Source organism: Sphaerodactylus townsendi, linkage group LG16, assembly GCF_021028975.2.
Source record: "Sphaerodactylus townsendi isolate TG3544 linkage group LG16, MPM_Stown_v2.3, whole genome shotgun sequence".
Lineage (NCBI taxonomy): Eukaryota > Metazoa > Chordata > Lepidosauria > Squamata > Sphaerodactylidae > Sphaerodactylus > Sphaerodactylus townsendi.
The window spans coordinates 6,661,505-6,678,648 of record NC_059440.1 but is presented as its reverse complement, the minus strand read 5'-3'; the positions used below and the strand labels follow the sequence as shown (position 1 = coordinate 6,678,648).

Genomic DNA, 17,144 nt, shown 5'->3' with positions numbered 1-17,144 from the left:
GGGATGACTACAGGAGGGGACCAGTTGTTAAATTATTAGAATCCCACCACTGCGGAACAGCACTTTCTTCCACCACCATATGAATAAACAGGAAGTTAGTCTTTAAAGTTCCATAGTTTTGCTGCAACAGACTCATGGCCCTCTGAACAGTGGTTAGAGCATTGCCTTAAGATCTCGAAGACCAGAGGTTCAAATCCGCACTCTTCCATGGAAGCTTGCTGGATGACTCTGGGCAGGTCACTTTCAGTCTGACCTACCTCACAGGACCGTCGTGGGATAAAATGGAGAACATAAGAATGACGTAAGCCACTTGGAGTCAGCATTGTAGAGAAAAGCAGGGCAGGCTAAGATTAAAACATGAACATGTGTACACATGAACATAGTTCTGTAATTTCAGATGCCTGCTAAGGGACCGGAATCTGGAAGAGCACCGATTCACGTAGGGTCTGCAACCTGTGGCTCTCCAGATGTTCGTGAACTGCAATTCCCATCAGCCTCTGTCAGCATGGCCAATTGGCCATGCTGGCAGGGGCTGATGGGAATTGTAGTTCATGAACATCTGGAGAGCTGCAGGTTGCAGACTTTAAACAAATAGGCTAAATCCAATTCAAATAGCACCTGTTCCCCGGGTAGAGTTTGCTTTAACAGATCTCCTTCGAATACCATCACTCTTCCTGTCATGCTGTGCCGAGGTGCCCCAGCCACAATTAAAGGGCCCCGCCCTGTGCTCACAGCAACCACGCTGTATCCTGCAGAACATAAGAAAAGTAGGATTTATACACCACACACACACACACACACACAAACACACACACAAAAAGCAGACCAAAAGCAGTTTGCTGTGTATGTAAACTCTTCAAAAAACCTCTGTCCCATTATGCATGGAGTACTTTCCTTGGGGCTCTTTGCTCTGCAGTGGGGTTGTAGTGGGGTCTCCTCACATTTCTCTGTTTACACGTGAGGAGGTACCCCACTGCATGCTGCGGAGCTTGCCTGCCCCCACTTCCAGGTCACTCCTGATTGTCACAAGATTGCTGGCTTTGTTTTTAAAGCCCTTACATTTTTTATTTCAATATTTCTGTGTTGTATCACTACAGTTGGACTTTCGGGATCTGCAGTGTATAATCGGCAAGGAAATCTCTGCCCTGAAGGAAACATTCCCTCGCTGCAGGGCAAAGCAGCCGTGTATAATCAGCCTCTCATTCAGATTTCAATAATGTTCTGAATAAGGTTTTAACCTTCAGTTGTGTGGCTGTTGATGACTGGCTCTTCTGTATGTCTTTGTGTGTGTGTGTTGTTAATCTATGTTCTGCTTTTCGTCTTATATTCCTCTTATATATTCCTCTTTTGTCTTAAATTATATTTGAAATTTCAATCCAAATCCCTGCTCACTTAAAAATGCAGAGACATGTCTAAGGGAAACAAAAGAGGATTTTGACGACTGGCAATATTTCTGCGGTGTTCTTAATGGTGCACCTGAAAGCGGAATTTTTTAAGGGTGGAAATTGTCCTAAGACAAAATCTCACAGTGTGAGAATAGATGGACTCCCTTATCGATGCTGGGGATCATTAGAAAAGGAATTAATAATAAAACTGCAAAGATTGTCATGCCCTTATATAAAGCAGTGGTGCGACCGCACTTGGAGTACTGTGTCCAGTTCTGGTCGCCGCATCTCAAAAAAGATATTGAGGAGATAGAAAAAGTGCAGAGAAGGGCAACAAGGATGATTGAGGGACTGGAGCACCTTCCCTATGAGGAGAGGCTGCAGCGTTTGGGACTCTTTAGTTTGGAGAGGAGGCAGCTGAGGGGGGATATGATTGAAGTCTACAAAATTATGCATGGGGTAGAAAATGTTGACAAACAGAAATTGTGCTCTAGTTCTCACTATACTAGAAACAGGGGGCATTCATTAGCGAAAAATGTGCTGGGGGGAAAGAATTAGGACTAATAAAAGGAAACACTTCTTCACGCAACGTGTGATTGGTGTTTGGAATATGCTGCCACAGGAGGTGGTGATGGCCACTAACCTGGATAGCTTTAAAAGGGGCTTGGACAGATTTATGGAGGAGAAGTCGATTTATGGTTACCAATCTTGATACTCCTTGATCTGAGATTGCAAATGCAGACCAGGTGATCGGGAGCAACAGCCGCAGAAGGCCATTGCGTTCACATCCTACATGTGAGCTCCCAAAGGCACCTGGTGGGCCACTGCGAGTAGCAGAGAGCTGGACTAGATGGACTTTGGTCTGATCCAGCTGGCTTGTTCTTATGTTCTTATGATGCAGACTTTGGGCAAATAAACAAGTTTGTAGCATTCTTCGGCTGGCCAAGATTCATTTTGATTTGCATCTTCTCATGCCAGCAGATAAACATTTGCTGGCACGGATTGGATGCCAGCGATATACTCAGAAGTCATTAATTCATAGGATGACTCATTTTGTTGCCCAGATGGGTATTTACCTAAATAGTTGTTTCTTCCACCTGTCGCCTTTTTGGATTCATTCAAGAAAACTGCTGTCTTGCTGGCAATTTCGTAGAGCAGGATTCCTCCAGACCAATCAAAAGCTCCAACTGTGCCGAACAGTATATGGCGCTAGACAGGGAATAATGGAGTGTTGGTGAGGTCAATGAATGGCAGCTCGCCCTTACAACTAAGCACACAACCTCTGCATTTAGAGGAACTCTACCTTAGAGCACTAGATTCTCAAGACAAGGATGTACCTCACATGTCAGATACAACTCATAACCTATGGATGATTAGGGTCTTCTCTTGCTTTAAAACTTCCCAATAGTAGCATAGGAGGGGTCCCTAAATGACATAGTGGGCATAGCAGTGGGGTAGGTCAGACCTTTCCTATGAACTGATTTTCAGGATCTTCATCATCATAAGAACATAAGAACATAAGAACAAGCCAGCTGGATCAGACCAGAGTCCATCTAGTCCAGCTCTCTGCTTCTCACAGTGGCCCACCAGGTGCCTTTGGGAGCTCACATGCAGGATGTGAAAGCAATGGCCTGCTGCTGCTGCTGCTGCTGCTCCTGGACTGTTAAGGCATTTGCATCTCAGATCAAAGAGGATCAAGATTGGTAGCCATAAATCGACTTATCCTCCATCAATCTGTCCAAGCCCCTTTTAAAGCTATCCAGGTTAGTGGCCATCACCACCTCCTGTGGCAGCATAGTCCAAACACCAATCACACGTTGCGTGAAGAAATGTTTCCTTTTATTAGTCCTAATTCTTCTCCCCAGCATTTTTAATGTATGCCCCCTGGTTCTAGTATTGTGAGAAAGAGAGAAAAATTTCTCTCTGTCGACATTTTCTACCCCATGCATAATTTTATAGACTTCAATCATATCCCCCCTCAGACGTCTCCTCTCCAAACTAAAGAGTCCTAAACGCTGCAGCCTCTCCTCATAAGGAAGGTGCTCCAGTCCTTCAATCATCCTCGCTGCCCCTCTCTGCACCCCCTCCACCTCTCCAACATTCCCCCCGAGATCATCCCACCTCTAGGAATTTTATTTGCCACATATGATGATGATGATGATAATGATGACGATGATGATGAAGAAGAAGAAGAAGAGGAGGAGGAGGAGTTTGGATTTATACCTCCCCTTTCTCTCCTGTAAGGAGACTCAAGGTGGCTTACAAGTTCCTTTCCTTTCCTCTCCCCACAACAGACACCTTGTGAGGTAGGTGGGGCTGAGAGAGGTCCAAAGAACTGTGACTAGCCCAAGGTCACCCAGCAGGAATATAGGAGTGCGGAAACACATCTGGTTCACCAGATAAGCCTCTGCCACTCATGTGGAGGAGTGGGGAATCAAACCCACTTCTCCATATTAGAATCCACCTGCTCTTAACTACTCCACCATGCTAGCTCTCAATGGGTGGGCGGGCGTGAAAATGGGGTAACCATTCCTCCCTCTTTCTATTCTAATCCAAACTGGGCGTCCCTCTGGCTAATTTTAAAAAGGTGATCTATCCATGGACTTCTCTACCTACTTTGGGCTGTCTCAGTGAACTCTGCGCATATGTGGTCTGATCCAGCCAAAGGGGACGTATGTGCCAACTGTTGAACTAACGGAGCTAATCCTGAAAAGGTAAAAGATTTCCACCTGCCCCATTGTTGGAGAGAGATTCAGCAAACCCAGGAGCATGGGACAATTTATGGAACGTGGCCTCCAAATCAGCACTTTTGACAGGAGAGATCAGAAAGGCATACTGGGCCGATCTGTGTACTTGTCCTGGTTCTGGAGTTTCTAATTTCAGTTGTTACAAGGGCTTATTTGAATGCAATCCCCTCCCCATGGAGGATGGAGTTTTTGTGGCATTCCGTTCCAAAAGTGGAGGTGGGCAGTGGTGGGATCCAAAAATTTTAGTAACAGGTTCCCATGGTGGTGGGATTCAAACTGTGGCGTAGCGCCAATGGGGCTTGCGTGGCATGATGGGAAGCGTGGGCACGGGCATCTCGAGGCAGAGTGTATTCCTGGGGCGGGGCTGTGGCAGCGGACGCAGCCGGCTGCGCCGGGTCCTTACGGGAAACGTAATGCACGTATGGCGCCCAGGCTGCAGCATCACACCGGTGCACCTCCCCTGCTAGGACTTCTGCTTCAGAGTTCTGGCGCCAGCCACTGCTGAGGAGCAGAGGAGGGGCATAACTAAGGCAAAAATCACGTGGCAAAATCCCCAATTAGTAATCCCTTCTCGGCACACACAAATAATTAGTAACCTACTCTCGGGAACCTGTGAGAACCTGCTGGATCCCACCTCTGGAGGTGGGGTCTCCAGATGACCACTCAGTCTTGTAACCAAAGGTCACTCACCTCGTCCAGGAAGTGGGCACTGAAGCCGCTTTGCGCCAGCTCAAATTCCAAGACGTCTCCAGCTGTACCTGAAGATAAGGCGAAGAGCCAGTGAGAGATTCCTTGGAAGGAAAGAAAGACGCCCCCGGTACCGCCCCTTTCTCCTAACCTTCTATGCCAATGATCTTCTGTTGCAGGGTTGACAGGAGGCCATTTAAGGCTGAATAGTTGGTCACTTGGAAAAGGTGTGTTTCATCCGGATCGGAAGCGATCAGGCGCAGCTCGTCGAGGGCACTTTTTTTGTTGTTGAACACATTCCCGACCTGCAAGGAGTTCCCCGGGCCCCAACAGCAGAGGCTCAAACAAGAGATGAAATGGGGAGATCTGTGAGCAAATCTTGAGCTTTTAATTACCGGTATGTTCTGACCCCGATTCCTAGTTGGGTGCGAAGCCCAGGGGAGAGGAAAGAGGGGTGTGTTTCACCCCTGCACTGTTTTCCAAAAGAAAAATGGAACCACTGTGCTCTTTAAGGGGAAATGAGGGGTAAAAAACAGCTGGCCACTCTTTGTCATTGTAAAAGATTCCTGGCCCCTCAATGATGCGGCTGGCCTCCACACAGGCCAGGACCTTTATGGCCCTGGCCCTGGCCCCGGCCTGGTGGAACACTCTTCCTCCAGCTGTCCGGGCCCTGCGGGACCTTGGTGAGTTCCACAGGGCCTGTAAGACTGAGTTGTTCCGCCGGGCCTTTGGAGTGTCCAGTCGCTGAGTGGCGCCCCCCCCCCCTTATGCTTTTATGCATTTATTACCATCTTAATTCTGGTTCCATCTATGTTACCCTCCTATAGAGGGATCTGGCCTTTCTGGGGAGATTTTAATGAACTGGGTATGGGACGCCTGCCTTTGTTATGTTGATCGCTGTTTTAATAGATTTTAATGAATTTTAGCTAATGTGTTGATTGTTATGTGGTCACTATTGTGAACCTCTATTTATTATATATATATTGATGTGCACCGCCCAGAGCCCCTTGGGGATTGGGCGGTCTATAAATCGAAAAAATAAATAAATAAAATAAATAAAGCCAGTATGCAGGGACAGAGTAGCTTTGATTAGAAAAACCAGGCTGGGACAGAAGTTTTAAATCTCCCCCCCCCCCCAACACTCATGATCCCAAGCAGGGTCAGAGGGGGCTGTAAGGTGTCTTTGACAGTCATCAGTGATCACGTCCAATTTGGCCCAGAGAGAAGATAATTTATGTATTAATGAGTAAGCCCCATGACTGTATGAGACACATGTTGGAAGTAAAGGAGTTTTCATTGCCTCTTAACCCCAGGTTTCCAATGGGGACACCAGAGAGTCAGAAATAGATAGGTCAGGATACTAAACATCCTTCCTTTCTATGCTCTGTTGGCTACCTCTGTTTTTAATTGAAATATTTTATCATTTTACCTACATTTTTAACTGTTTAACAGTTCTATTTTTTTAAATGTTATCTGCCTTGTGGACCCTGGAAGGCAGCACAAACAATTTCAATTAATTAATTGATTTAACATACCGTATATACTCGTGTATAAGTCAACCCGCATATAAGTCGAGGCACCTAATTTTTCCACAAAAAACTGGGAAAACTTATTGACTCGTGTATAAGTCGAGGGTGGGAAATGCAGCATCAATTGAGGCATCAGTAGGTTAAATGTTTTTGAATATTTATTTCAAAGAAAAACTGTAAACTGGCTCTGTAAGTGGAAAAGAGGGTCAACAAGAACAATATGGTCTCAACAATAACTTTAAAAGTACAAAAACCGTACCGCAACAAGCAACCAAGCCAAAACACAAGAGTTAAAATCCTTCAAAACTTGATTCCTCATCATCATCTGTATGTCCAAATGTAACCCAACTTAGATTTTAAGAGGGATATTATCAGAAATGAAAAATCTACTATTAGCTTCCATTGTAAACAATGGGGGGATGGGAGCATCCCCTTTGAAGTCCAATAACTTTGGATCCCCTGACCCAAAATTCACCAAACCTGGCTGAGGTATCATAAAAGAGACTCTCCTGGTGAGACCAGCCCAGGGTTTTCGAGGCAAGTTTGAATCAGATGGTCCAAAGTTATGAACCACACAAAAGAGTAACCCCATCTACCTAATAACTCCCATTGAAAACAATGGGGAATGCCAGGACACCTCCTTTGAGAGGTCCCATAACTTTGGACCCCCTGAACCAAACTTTACCAAACTTGGCTGGTACCATCAGGAGAGTCGTCTGAGGGTTAACTGAAATTTTGGTGCCTCTGGCATAAAAACTGCGTCCCCTGCTGGCCAGCAAAGTAAAAACACAAAATTTTTTTAATGACCCGCATATAATTCGAGGGGAGCTTTTTCAGCATTAAAAATGTGCTGAAAAATTCGACTTATACATGAGTATTTACGGTAGGTGTCAAACTTGCGGCCCTCCAGAAGTTATGGACTACAGTTCCCATCATCCCCTGCCAGTATGCTGGTGGGGGATGATGGGAACTGTAGTCCATAACATCTGGAGGGCCACGAGTTTGACACCTGTGATTTAAAACATCCAGAACATACCAAACACAAGACCCTCCCAGAATTCACATCTTACCCCAATGGCATAGCGATCGATTCCTTCCATGTTCTTTGAATTAATTACTGCGGTTAAGTTCATGGGGTCCTGGAAAATGTCCCCATCTGTCAGCACAACTATAATTTTGGCAGCATTTTTCTGGGATCCGTGGCTTTCGTGAAAAATGGAGTCTCTGTTGCAAATAGAAAAATGCATTAAAATGCAGCTCCCTTGGGTGGATTTTCTAATACCAGATCACCAGCAAATGCTCTTAAATGACAAGACAAATGACAAGGTGCCCCTTCTATTCTATTCTATTCCTCTGGTTTTGGAGTCCCCCTGTCATCTAGGGGACCCACTTTTTGTTCTGTTCCCCCCTCCTTGGAAGGGTTTAATTGGGGTTATTGCTGACGCCATTTTTATTAAATTTACCGCTGTGTTTTAAATTTTTAATTTTTTAATTTTAAATTCTAATTTAATGGGTTTTTTTTGTTTGTATATATTATATGTGGAATCTGTGTTGTGCACCGCCCAGAGCCCTCCAAGGGTTGGGCGGTATAAAAATCCCATAAATAAATAAATGAATGAATGAATGAATGAATGAATGAATGAATGAATGAATGAATGAATGAATGAATGAATGAATGAATGAATGAATGAAATAAGACTCCTTATACCCTCAATCCACTCATCAAGGTGTATGTTTCTAGTCAGTACTGCCAGAACAACTATAAACAGTACCAGAGATAGTGGGCAAAGGGAAACCTCAGGAAAAGCAAAGGCAATTGCAGGCAGCCCAAATGACTCTGCTGGACGTTTTTCCCCGGGGTAAGCAGGTAATGCATAATGCTAACCAGAGTGCCAACTCAGCTAATGTCAGGCCTGAGCCTGGTATTTGGGGGTGGCAGGCATTTGTAAGAGATCTGTAAGACTTTCTTCTCTGCAGGTGTCCGGTTATTGCTGGCTCCGCTGGCGCAGTCTTGGAGCCGGGAAGCGCAGTCTCTTATCAGGTGTGAACTGTTCTCAGTTTTGCTGTGGCTTCGTTCTAGGGCACTGGTGGTGAACCTATGGCAGGGGCTGATGGGAATTGTAGTCCATGAACATCTGGAGTGCCATAGGTTCACCACCATGGTTCTAGGGCACAGGTGTCAAACTCGCAGCCCTCCAGATGTTATGGACTACAGTTCTCACCATCCCCTGCCAGCATGATGCTTGCAGGGGATGATGGGGACTGTAGTCCATAACATCTGGAGGGCCACGAGTTTGACACCTCTGTTCTATGGGTAGAGTAGAACCGTTTGGCTACAGGTGCAGGGTGGGAAGTTTCAGGGGATATAGGCAGTGGTGGGATTCAGCAGGTTCGAAACTATTTCGGCAGAACCGGTTGTTAAACTGATGTTTGTAAACAATCAGTTGTTGAATTATTTGAATTCCGACCACCGGAACCAATTGTAAAATTATTTGAATCCCACCACTGGATATAGGGAGTGTGTTTGCATGGCAAGAGTGTTACAAGATACCCAACCTCCTGGACAGCTCTGATGTGCAATTTTGTGAGACTGTTGCAAATTTTATATTGGAAGTTAGTAATTTTAACTGTGTTTTTTAATCTTGTTTTACTTTGAAATTTTGTCCCTGTTTTGTATGCCAATAAAGGCTTGTTGTTGTTGAGTGTGTTTGCACGGGCTTCTCAGAAACGTCTTTGCGGATGCTCAACTTCAGGTGCCTAAAGACTACAGAACGAATCTACAGTTTCTCTTATTTACAGACCTGGGGTCTGACAGCTAGTGATTTACACCTACCAGACAGTATTCCAGCTGTGAGGATCCTTCAAGATTTGCAAAGGCTTCAAAGCCATGAATTCCACCACTGGAAGCCCACATACCAGGATCTGAGCAACTTCCTAGCATTTTGTGATTGGCTCACCCTTGGGACAGCCCTTTCATGATAACCCCCTCTACTCTCTTTCAGACTTCCGAAGGTGACCATTAGCTTGACCAGGTTGGTGATCCCTGAAAAGGGTGATGGATTTTTAAAAATTATTACAAAGATGATCTACCACAAGTCGTGTGGAATCTGGGGTTAGGAAGTGCTTGGTAGAGGAAATCAAATGGGCAGAATTTGGGTAACAACAGCTGGACAGTGTAACACACTAGTTGTCCACCCTTATTTTTTAAACCAGAAATGTTTATATCCTTGAAACGTTATTTACATAGAATTGGATTATGTGTCAAGCATTCAGGTCTGCGTGCAGTGCTATCAATTCACAGCTGACTTGTGGTGATCCCAGCAGGTTAGCTTTCAAGGCAAGTGAGATGCGGAGGTGGTTTGCCATGGTCATCTTCTGCAGAGCCTTCCTTGGTGGTCTCCCTTCCCAAGGACTGACCCTGCTTAGGAACAGCAGTGGCATAGGAGGTTAAGAGCTCGTGTATCTAATCTGGAGGAACCGGGTTTGATTCCCAGCTCTGCCGCCTGAGCTGTGGAAGCTTATCTGGGGAATTCAGATTAGCCTGTACATTCCCACACACGCCAGCTGGGTGACCTTGGGCTAGTCACAGCTTCTCGGAGCTCTCTCAGCCCCACCTACCTCACAGGGTGTTTGTTGTGAGGGGGGAAGGGCAAGGAGATTGTCAGCCCCTTTGAGTCTCCTGCAGGAGAGAAAGGGGGGATATAAATCCAAACTCTTCTTCTTCTTCTTAGCTTCTGAGCTCTGATGAGATTGGGGTATACCATCCTGCCTTCTCTCATGCTTCCCTGCTTTTTAAAATTAAAAACAAAACCCTCTTCAGTGGGGAAATGGGGCGCTGTAGGTGATCCCATCCTGGCTATGGCCCCAATCCAGCCTCCACAGTTTTGCAGGATGCCTCTCCAAGAGCCTCCACATTCTTTTATCTCATAACTCACAGGACATGTTGGATGGCAGATGCCGTCCGGGTCACCTTGCCCACTTGAGTCACATCCTGAACTTTTGCCAGGGCTGTATTGGCATCCCGGCCAACCCGCAGGTCAAATTCTGTCTGGATGACGTCTCCATACTGGACCAAAGCAAAGGCGCACTGAAATGAAAGGACGCTTATCTCAATCATAATGCATGAAAGTTTAGTTTAGCTTGGGTATAAGTTAGCTTGGTAGAATGTGCTTGTTTCTGTTAGCAAGCTAGGCTTCCTGTGCTAACACAACTTAGTGACTGGGGAGGGGGGTTAGTTTCTAGGTTGATAGTTGTAGAGTATTTGGGAAAGAGAAAGTCGCCACCTATCTATATATATAAAAATCTATCAGTGCGTTTTTCTGCTGACAGTTAATCTCCCAAACTACTGGACCGATTGCTTTGAAATTTTCACACAACGTCACATTCACATGCGGCCAGGTTTCCATACTGTTTCCACACCTCCTGTTGTGTACATGTCACAACTGTGCCCGTTATTGTGTACATGCCACACCTGTGACAGTTGAAACCATAGTTCTGTTCCGCAACAGCGCCCTCTGCTGGCCATCAAAGCAACACCCTCTGATACAAGGGAAACAACCATGCCTTCCTTGAAAATAACTGCCATCTGGAGTAAAAAAGATGGGGCCCGCCACCTGGACATGGCCCACCCACCCTAGCGGAGGAAGGGGAAGGTGAGGGAGGGTCCGGGGCGGGGTGCCATGCAAGGGAACGGGAGAGAGGGAGGGGAGTGAGGGGCCCCTTGCCCCTCCCCTCCCTTACAAGCATTGTGCAATGACACATGTTCGAACCGTTCGCTTCCCCTTTTCTTTCTTTTCCACTTCACCAGACTCAGCCACAGCAATGCGTGGCCAGGCCCGCTAGTTTATTATATTTTGTTTATGTTGCTAGGGATGTGATGATGTTGATGATGTTGAAATGTTAAAATGTTGTTGCTTCTGTTATCCCATGATGTTCTGTTATAATTATTGATGCCTTGGTTATGTATAAATAAATATGGTTTATGTATAAATAAATAAATAAATAAATGTAACGTTTTGATTACATGATGTTGATGCTTTTGTCATAACCCTATGTTTAAAGGTTATGCTTATTGTAGTTAGATTGTTTCATTGTGATATGATTGATATTTATTCATGTTGTTAGTATGTTCCTTGATGTTTGTTGTCTATTATTATGCTTATAGTATTGATACTGCAGCTGTTGTTCACCCCCCTGAGCCCTTCGGGGGAGGGCGGTATACAAATCGAATGAATGAATGAATGAATGAATGAATGAATGAATGAATGAATGAATGAATGAATGAATGAATGAATGAATGAATGAATGAAAGGACTCTTTGGTTGCAGAGGAGCTTTTGATTGGCGGAGGGCCCTTAGCAGGCGGCCGTTGGCTTTGCTGCTCAGAGTGGAGAGGGTGGAGTGAATCCTCCCGGCCAATCCCAAGGTTTGTGGCTCACGTTGCCCGCCTATATTCCTCACGTCACAGTCCTGGGCATCTACCCCACCCTCGGGCCATGAGGTTCCCAGAGTCCGTGATGAAAACAGAGCTTGTCACCTCAAAACACTTTTCATAGAAGGTTTTCAGGATGTTACGGATGAAATCCTTGGCTCGTTCAAAGTCCTCGGGCTCGATGCTCCCAGACCCATCCAAGACAATGGCAATTTCAGTCTGCAGGTCTGTTGAGGGAATGGAAAACTGGACCATAAGGAGCTGATAGGAGGTGTTTGTCCATGACTATTGCAAACTGAGAATTAAAGCCTGGCCCTCAAGGAGTGTGTAAAGCCTGGCCCTCAAGGAAGTCTCCAATGTAGTGCCTATGATTACCATGGCACCCACCAACTTTTTTTACAAAGTAGGTGAGGCCAGATTGCGCTTTTGCCCAGCAAGGCTTCTGACTGACTATTGGAGGTTTGATTGATCTTTTAAAAACGTTGCTTTTGGGCAGCAGCTGCCAGCACAGTAAAAGGACCCACACTGTGTTACTGAAAGTAACCTGTGGTAATCATTTCGTAGCTGGTTCTGCCTCCTGCAGCAGCCATTTTGGAGCTGGCTTCACCTCCCACGGCGGCCATTTTGTGGCAGCCATTTTGTTTCTCTGCCCACTATGCCATGTCCAAATTCCAAACGTGCTTACAAGCTCCAGAAGGCTATCAAAAAGTTAGGAGGGCCGGGGCATTGACCCTGCCAAAGCAATCGGTATCAGGTTGGGTTTGATTCCTCTCTCCGCAGTGCCTTCTCCTGATGCTTGAGGATCATTTCTTTGTGCTAGGTCTGCAGCCTTGTACAAAGTGCCAAACAATGTGAATATTTAAGTGAGAGATCAACAAAGTCCTGGAAATATGACTCACCGGAATCATCTTCCTCTTCCTCTTCCACCATATAATTGTTGTTATTGTTGGCATTACGGATTTTGTGCCTGGGATCTTCTAGGAAACACAAAATCAAGACAAAATGATTTGAAAAAATTAATGGACAGGTGAAGCTGTGGACAGGGAGGAGCAGCAGTGGACAGGGACAGGGGAGCAGCAGTGGCGTAGGAGGTTAAGAGCTTGTGTATCTATTCTGGAGGAACTGGGTTTGATTCCCCGCTCTGCCGCCTGAGCTGTGGAGGCTTATCTGGGGAATTCAGATTAGCCTGTGCACTCCCACACACGCCAGCTGGGTGACCTTGGGCTAGTCACAGCTTCTCGGAGCTCTCTCAGCCCCACCTACCTCACAGGGTGTTTGTTGTGAGGGGGGAAGGGCAAGGAGATTGTAAGCCCCTTGGAGAGAAAGGGGAGATATAAATCCAAAACTACTCTTCTTCTTCTTCTTCTTCTTCTTCTTCTTCCTCTTCTTCCTCTTCTTCTTCTTCTTCTTCTTCTTCTTCTTCTTCCTCTTCTTCCTCTTCTTCCTCCTCCTCCTCCTCCTCCTCCTCCTCCTTCTCCTTCTTCTTCTTCTTCTTCTTCTGTTGACTGCTGCTTCAAGCTCAGGAGGTTTCATCCCCCCACCGCCACCACCCCCAGGGCTGAGAATTTGTCAGAGGAAGATGCATTTGAGTCTCAGAGGAGCGAGCCACCCATGTCAACAAATATGGAAGATTTATGATCGCAGCCACTCGGCTTTGAGTTTATTAAAAATACTGGGGAGGATACTGACAGTTCTTCAGATTTACCCAATACGACACAGATCCGTAGTCAGAACAATAGGGCTGCTCTGAAGGAAAGAAGATTGTCGATATGTTTGCGGAGCCTACACTGTGCAGCAGAGCGTGCCAAATATTTGCAGGAGCTCTCCCATTCAGGCAGCCCAAATGGATTGAATGAACAGCAGTAAAGGCTGAAGCTGTGGATGCAGTGCGCTGTTGCCTGATGCTGCCTGAGCACCACTACTCTGTTTCCAGACTCCACATTGACCTTGGACCGGCATGTAACAACCTGGACTTCAGCTACTCCCCTCCGGAGCAGCAGTGGCGTGGGAGGTTAAGAGCTCCTGTATCTAATCTGGAGGAACCGGGTTTGATTCCCAGCTCTGCCGCCTGAGCTGTGGAGGCTTATCTGGGGAATTCAGATTAGCCTGGGCACTCCCACACACGCCAGCTGGGTGACCTTGGGCTAGTCACAGCTTCTCGGAGCTCTCTCAGCCCCACCTACCTCACAGGGTGTTTGTTGTGAGGGGGGAAGGGCAAGGCGATTGTAAGCCCCTTTGAGTCTCCTGCAGGAGAGAAAGGGGGGATATAAATCCAAACTCTTCTTCTCTTCTTATGTTCTTAAGAGTATGACTCTCTGGCTTTATTTGACCTTGCTTCCTGGATTCTCACACTGGCCTGACCCACCTGTGTTTGAACTCCATCTGCTGCTTATCAGCTTGGACTGCCAAAGGGGTTGCTCCTAGTTTCGGGCCCTGCTGCAGCTGCTGCAACCCTAGGCCCCTGAGCCTCTGCAGTGCTGGTGCTGCCATAGAAGCACTCCAATCATGCGCAGCCAGCACAGGAGGATCGGCAGCAACGCTCCTGGACCTCAGGCATCTCCCAAAACCCGTCCCCTTCTGTGTCAAAAGCAGGTGCAGCTGTGCCCCCATCCCTGTCAAAAAAAACCTAGTCCTGGAGGCAGTGGTGGGATCCAAAAATTTTAGTAACAGGTTCCCTCGCCAGCCCCCCCCCCCCTCAGCAAAGGGGGCAGAGGCGTACCTAGGCAAACCTGAGCCCTGGGCAGAACCTGAGTTGGATGCCCCCCCCCATGGGCAGCCACCCCACCACGACCCCCCCAATTTTTTTTGCACCAGGTCATTTCTCAATCATCATCACATTATAGAAAATGCCCCAACTCACAAATCTGAACACAGCAATGGTGAAACACACAGGTTCTTTGACAGAGACTGGTGAGATAAAAGGTACGAAAGGCTGAGAATCCATGAATTCAGTACCTGGAAGGGATCAACCCAGTTCAGGGAGTTACATTATGAGTCGCAATTGCTATATGGAACCTTCACGTTCAAAGGCAGTGTGCCTCTCGGGGAGGCGAGGGCGTGGAGATGGAAAAGCGGACCCAGCTAGTAACCCCCTCTCGGCACACACAAATAAGTAGTAACTCACTCTCGGGAACTGGTGAGAACCTGCTGGATCCCACCTCTGCCTGGAGGTCAGATCGCATCTGTATCTGGCAAAGTCTGGCTGTAAGACCAAAGTCGGTGTGGGATTAATGTGCCTGTGTACAAGTGGACGATTTTGCCTTGGTGCACGGCTGTGTCTTTGAAACTCCTAGATGGGAATGAGACGAGCCAGGAATCTATGGACGCCCTAGAGCAGTGGTGGTGAACCTTTGGCACTCCAGATGTTATGGACTACAATTCCCATCAGCCCCTGCGAGCATGGCCAATTGGCCATGCTGTCAAGGCTTGATAAGGGAGTAATAATCCCGCTTTATCTGGAAGTACCAAAGGTTCCCTACCACAGCCTTAGAACAGAAAGGAGAACGATATGTGGAAAGCAGAAGACCGCAGAGGCATATGGCCAGTGGTGGGGTTCAGCAGGCTCGCACCAGGTCGGCAGAACCTGTTGTTAAAATGGTATTTGTAAACAACTGGTTGTTAAACTATTTGAATCCCACCACTGCATATGGCCTATCGGTTCTCAACCTGTGAGTCGCAACCCCTTTGGGGGTCGAACGACCCTTTCACAGGGGTTGCCTAAGACCGTTGGAAAACGGTCTTTTAATATTTTACATATACCAATTTTATGGTTGGGGTCACCACAACATGAGGAACTGTATTAAAGGGTCACAGCATTAGGAAGGTTGAGAACCACCAGCCTATAGGGACATGGGGTCTCCCCAATCATGTTTTGTGCGCCGCATATTTGGGATCCCATCCTAGAAGAAGAAGAAGGAGAAGGAGAAGGAGAAGGAGAAGAAGAAGAAGAAGAAGAAGAAGAAGAAGAAGAAGAAGAAGAAGAAGAAGAAGAAGAAGAGGAGGAGGAGGAGGAGGAGGAGGAGGAGTTTGGATTTATATCCCCCCTTTCTCTCCTACAGGAGACTCAATGGGGCTGACAATCTCCTTCATCCATTCATTCGATTTGTATACCGCCCTCCCCTGAAGGGCTCGGGCGGTGAACAACAGCTGGCGTGTGTGGGAGTGCACAGGCCAATCTGAATTCCCCAGATAAGCCTCCACAACTCAAGCGGCAGAGCTGGGAATCAAACCCGGTTCCTCCAGATCAGAGTGCACCTGCTCTTAGCCACTGCTCTTAGCCACTACGCCACTGCTGCTCCTTTGTCCTAGATATACCTTTGTCTTCAAGCCCGGAAGCGTTGTTCATCTGGAGAAAATGACCGCTTTGGAAGGTTGGACTGAGTGGCATTATGCCCCGTTGTAGTTCCTCACCTTTCCAAATACTTCCCTCCTCAGGCTCTGCCCCACAAATCTCCAGGATTTCCCAACCTGGAGCTGGAAACCCTAAATCTCACCTCTGCATGTGAGCACATGTGGATCCTGGCAAGCGCTTGTGGTTGCATCCGGGAAATCCCCAGCGTGGTCTGCAGGGCGCGAGGCATCCGTATCAGCATGGCAGGGACTGTCTCCATCACAGCTCCTTTTCCTCCGCAGCCGGCTGCTCTGGTTTAACTTGGTCTCGACTAGAAAAACAGCAAAAACGAACACAAGCAGAAACCTATCAAGGGCTTGAGGGTGTAAGGAATTCTGACAGGAACAGCAGAGGAGTCTCCGACGGCGGATGGTTTTGACGAGAACCGTTGACAGAACGGTGGAGAGAAAGAGGAAATATCATCACAAGAAGACAGCCTGAAAGCGTCTTTGCTGCCCTGAAAACGGGCCTGAAAGCGTCTTTGCTGCCCTGATCTCTTCTGAAGATGCCAGCCACAGATGCAGGCGAAACGTCAGGAGAGAATGCTGCTAGAACACGGCCGTACAGCCCGGAAACCACACAGCGCCCCAGTGATTCCGGCCGTGAAAGCCTTCGAGAATTAAAGTGTTTGCAATTCTTTTCTAAATTATAGAATAGATATGCATGCATGCATGCATGCATAACAGATATTTGTAAAGATCAAGGGGAGAGGCCTGACTGAGAACTTGGTTCAGCCCATACTTGTATACATGCAAGGCAAAACATGACGCCGGAACCACACTCTGTCTAAAGAACCCGGGGTGTTCATTGTTAAAAAGCACCACTGACAAAAGAATGAAAACCCCATATTATTGCAGATAGGGTTTGGGGCTGGAATATTGTTACATACTGAGAAATTTTCATGGACTTTGAGGCTGGTCTGGAACCCTGTCATATGCTTAGAAATTTTCATGGAAAGGCGTTTGAACTATAATAA

At 46.8% G+C, this 17,144-nt stretch overlaps 1 protein-coding gene across 1 annotated transcript in view; it reads right to left on the bottom strand.

Moving 5' to 3' along the window:
• Nucleotides 1-17,144, bottom strand: part of ITGAE (integrin subunit alpha E) — a 73,849-nt gene that overhangs the window by 41,297 nt on the left and 15,408 nt on the right. The window contains exons 5-13 of the mRNA XM_048519379.1: nt 16,272-16,439; nt 12,678-12,755; nt 11,884-12,005; nt 10,284-10,435; nt 7,419-7,572; nt 4,971-5,124; nt 4,823-4,890; nt 2,462-2,594; nt 619-749 (exon numbers count right to left, since the gene is read on the bottom strand). Coding sequence (XP_048375336.1) covers nt 619-749; nt 2,462-2,594; nt 4,823-4,890; nt 4,971-5,124; nt 7,419-7,572; nt 10,284-10,435; nt 11,884-12,005; nt 12,678-12,755; nt 16,272-16,439 — 1,160 coding nt within the window. The remainder of the gene's footprint in view (nt 1-618; nt 750-2,461; nt 2,595-4,822; nt 4,891-4,970; nt 5,125-7,418; nt 7,573-10,283; nt 10,436-11,883; nt 12,006-12,677; nt 12,756-16,271; nt 16,440-17,144) is intronic.